At 33.0% G+C, this 4,473-nt stretch overlaps 1 protein-coding gene across 1 annotated transcript; it reads left to right on the plus strand.

The window, feature by feature from the left end:
* The first annotated feature begins 1,256 nt into the window (after positions 1-1,256).
* LOC108330112 (uncharacterized) lies at positions 1,257-4,473 on the plus strand. Its single transcript, XM_017564615.2, has 3 exons — positions 1,257-2,188; positions 2,341-2,393; positions 4,131-4,473. Exons 1-3 carry the CDS (start codon positions 2,008-2,010, stop codon positions 4,356-4,358), a joined length of 462 nt encoding a protein of 153 aa, XP_017420104.1. The 5' UTR covers positions 1,257-2,007; the 3' UTR covers positions 4,359-4,473.

Raw genomic sequence — 4,473 nt, forward strand, 5'->3', positions numbered from 1 at the left:
TTATTTATTCCTTCAATTAATAATAATAAAATATAAAATTGATGGAGCCTCAATTTTACTCCAAAGGCCAACCATTCCGTTTTGGGTCATCGTAGTACATACACCTTTCATGCCTCTGTCAGGTTCCCATCTCTAATTAAATTAATATTTTTTTTTATTTCTAATTATTTGTCTTATAATAATAACACCACATTGCTTACAACATCTTCCTTAATTAAAAAGCGTCAACTTGTTCCCCTCATTATATAATTTGACTGCCATTTTAGTCAATGGAATTATTTACTAAAATACTGACATGTCTTTGCAAGATCATGCTATTTTATTTCGTACCCTTCTTGTTTTATTGCTTTATATGACTAGTATAAATATTTATGCAGTTTATTTAAAACATACACACAAATATTTTTTTTAAAAAAAGTCATATTTTATCAAAACATAAAACATTAATTACTTTAACTTTCGTAAAAACAAAAATACATGTCCATATTTTATCCTGAAATTATTACGGTTCAGCAGATGGCTGTAAATAATGAAATTATTAAGGTAAGAAGGTAAGATTGTGATTAAAGTTATAGTGCGAACAGCAGAGAGAGAGAGTAGAATAGGAATAGGGTGAGTGAGGTGATGTTTGGGAAATGTTACAGTATGTGTGGTCGCAGTGAATCCTAATGGTTTTTTGTCTCCCCCAAATGTCGCAGGCCCAAAGTCCAATCAGCCCAATTTCCAATACCATCATTACCACCATAACAGCTTTGGTACCCACTCTGATCACACGGCAGGGAACGCCTCCTCCCTCATCAGACGCTCATCATTCCATCATATCCAAACCTCTCTTCGTACACACACACTCTCTCTTATCCTGTCCCTCCTGTTCTCTTTGTCTTCTCCTAAAACGTCACATTCACTCCCCCATCACACACACTGGATTCATACAACAAAATAAAAAATATTTTATTTTTAATTCTTTATTATTGTAATAAAAAACAAGATATAATATATAATAATCATAATCATGATGGTTAAAAAAAAAGTACTCATTCATCATATCTTGTGTCGGCTTTGTCACTCTAATCCTCCATCTGTGAACCAAATGAACCTTAAAAATATTACTATTATTATGGTTGCTATCTGATGAATAATAATGATTTATGATGTTTGGTTTGGGTGAAAAGATTGATAGATTTAGAAGGGAAAAAAAAAAAAAAAGAGAAAAAATGAAGTCCAATGTCATTTGTGACATTTAACTATTTAAGTGTGTGTGTGTGCAGAGAAAAGCTGCTATATCACTTCCATTTTCTAGCTCTTCGTCTTTGAAGAGAGTTAGATGCAGGTGTCTGTAACTATTCAAAGTTCAGAGTCTCTGAGGGGTGTGTGGGTGGGTTGGGATCTCATACGTGTCATTGGGACGTGTTGCATGAGTAAGGGCTTTTTCTCATACCTTTGCCACAACCACCAACACACAGATTATATACGACTTTCAGTCTGCGCTTTCGTCTTTCGTCTTTCATCTTTCTTCTCTTTTTCTTTTCTTTTTTCTCCTGTTTCTCCATTTCAACATGGTACTTTCCTTAACAAATATTTTATATTTTACATACACATATATGTATTTTTATTCATAATTTTTTTTCACTTTTTTAAGTACCGATGATTTAATATACCTGTAAGTTTTCCTTTTATTTTGAGATATGTTCTTGATAATTATCAATAATCAAACTCTAATAGATTTTTTCTAGTAATTGAATTGTGGATGAATAAGACGGTGTGTGTGGGTGGTGTGGATCGTATATAACAGTCCTTCGTTTTTCCTTTAATGGGTATCTTTCTATTCCTTCAGATCTGAATCAATTCAGACTTTTTTTCCTCTTTTGATTGTTGAAATCCACTTTTCCTTTTCGTGAAGCTTTCCAAATTTGGGCAGTCATTTGCTTTTTCCAATTTGTTTTTCTTTCTTGGAACATAGAAATTGACAGAAGAGAGTGAGCACACAGAAGCAACTGGTATAGTTATATGCTGTTACTTTTGCGTGCTTACTTCTCTTTCTGTCAACTTCCATTGCTGGAAATTACTTCCAATCTGGCTCTGCTTTGTTCCAATTCCCACCAAACAAACCCCAACTCAACCCCACACACTCTCATCATGGACCTCAACTCAACAACAACATCGTCATCCATGCCTCACAACACAACAGGTTCATCATTTATTAATTGATTATATCAAACAGTGAAAACCGCTGTCGTTTTTTGCTTCTTTCCCCTATTTATATGTTTGATGATCTATTCCCAGAAGGATTTTGTTATATATCACTCACGATTCAATTTTATATTATCTGTAATCAAACAGAAAGCGTGACTTTTGATAGCGTGGCAGAACGAATTCCCTCATCAACAGTGCAGGTTAATCAGCGGCAATTTTTTTAATAAGTATAGCATAGCATGGGACCATGGACCATTCACGTCATTTAGAATGGTCCTCACAGATTTTTTTTTTTTTTCTCAAAGCTCTTGCTCTCTCTGTCTGTCTAACATTGTCTTCCTGATTTCATGTTCATCATTCCCTATATTTTATAATTCTTTCTTGCACATGCCAACGAGGTTTATTAAGAGGTACTGATTCCTGTTCACTAGTTTTTGTGCCCACCTCAGGTTAGCTAGATTCTAGTTTCTTGGACTTTTGGATGCGTGTGTTAACCGGTTTTGCTTGGCTTATATGTTAAACCCTATCACCTTAACTGTATTGTACGTTGTTTGTACTCAGCTACGACAAACTTGTTTGAGTGTTTGGGAATGTAAACACTGTTTTGATTCCTTTTGCCAACTAACCATAACACTTTGATTCACTCCTTGCTACGTCTTCACCGTTTCGGAGATTTTCTTGTTAAGTTACTTTTACTTTTGAATTTTGCAGTGTGTTTGAGTGTGGAAATAAATGTTTCGATTGATATTCAGCGCAAGCTGCACCCTGATTTTTCTGAGTTTGATGCAGATGTAAGCTTAGGCTTCGTAAAATGTTGGAAAAGAACCATGATTATGTGGTGACTGTATACATTTTTTGTTTTTATTTCTGGTGACTACTACCATCCCCTTTCTGTTAATTATTAGAAATAGCTTGTTCAAGCAAAAGCTGGTAGTGGTATGATATATAACATGAATGATGGAGAATTGAAGAGGTTAATGTTCAATCTCAGACATAGCATTTGCCTTTCTCTCTTTGGTAAACATAGGCTAATCAAAACCTTAATCATGTCGTGTCTAATTAATGGAAATTCATTTCTATACATAAAATCAAACGATATTAACTATTCTTAGCATAGTCACCAACTACCACCTCTACACAGTGCTTTCTAATGCCAATCGTTCATTCTACTCTTGTGAAAAGGTTAACAAATTTCCCCCTTTACTGGAAGGTGGAGATTACTGGTCCATTTATTTCCTCCATGTGTTAAGGTTCTCGAAACAAAAAGGAAAACGTAATTTCATTTTATTTAAAAAAAAAAACTGTTTTTGGTCATCTGGTCTATATTTATGTTGGTTTGTAAGCACTGATATAATTATTATTATTTAGAATTTATAATCTTTAGTGCTATAACAAGGTTTTGCAGTTTTTAAATTCGAAGTTTCTATATTTATTTAATAGGTTGAGAATTTATCTTTTATGGAATTGTAATATGAAGCACCTATCCTTTTCACATTTATTTTGGTTTTCCTTTGATGGAGACAATATATATCCCCATTTATGAAAAGAGAACATGGAATTGGTGGCTGTCTTAGAAGGAGTACGTCGTGGATATGCTTGCATTTCTATTTTATTTTATTTTCTTGGAATTTTAGATTCAATTGTATTTATATTCTATATATGATCTGAAAAATACGCTCCAAAGTTTTCTATATATATATATATAATATCATTACATTTATCACGACTTGTAAATATATGTGATTCGATTTTACTTCTTGGTACTCAATTTTTTTGTCCTTCAATTTGCTTTGTAATTCTGAATAACAAGTAAAGATTTGTGGGAAATGAAGATATATTGTAAGCATTTGTTCTTATATAATTACATTATTGTTTTATATAGCAGTGGTTTGATTCATTGAAAAACATTTCGCTCATATACGCTATTGTTTTTGTAGGTAACAGGTTGCTACTCATGTGATGTTTTTTGTCTTGTCATTACAGTTGTTCCCTACCTAGGTCAGATAACCAAACATTTACTACCACCCCACCAGACTAATATATATGAAAACCTTTTAGATTTCAGTGATGAAAGAAGAAAAATAAAAGCAAAAGTGATAAACGTGATGAAATATGAGATAGAAAGAAAAATGAATTGGAAGTGGAATGGAAGCACAAGCAAGTGAATGTTAAGATTTCTTTTAGATTCTATGACTTCTGTCTGAACTGAAAGTTGATTTAAACATTGCCACAGAAAATTTGTATTCAAGAGGTTAAAGATTGCACCAGTGAATCATTCTT

This window comes from Vigna angularis, chromosome 4 (assembly GCF_016808095.1).
Source record: "Vigna angularis cultivar LongXiaoDou No.4 chromosome 4, ASM1680809v1, whole genome shotgun sequence".
NCBI classification, from domain to species: Eukaryota; Viridiplantae; Streptophyta; class Magnoliopsida; order Fabales; family Fabaceae; genus Vigna; species Vigna angularis.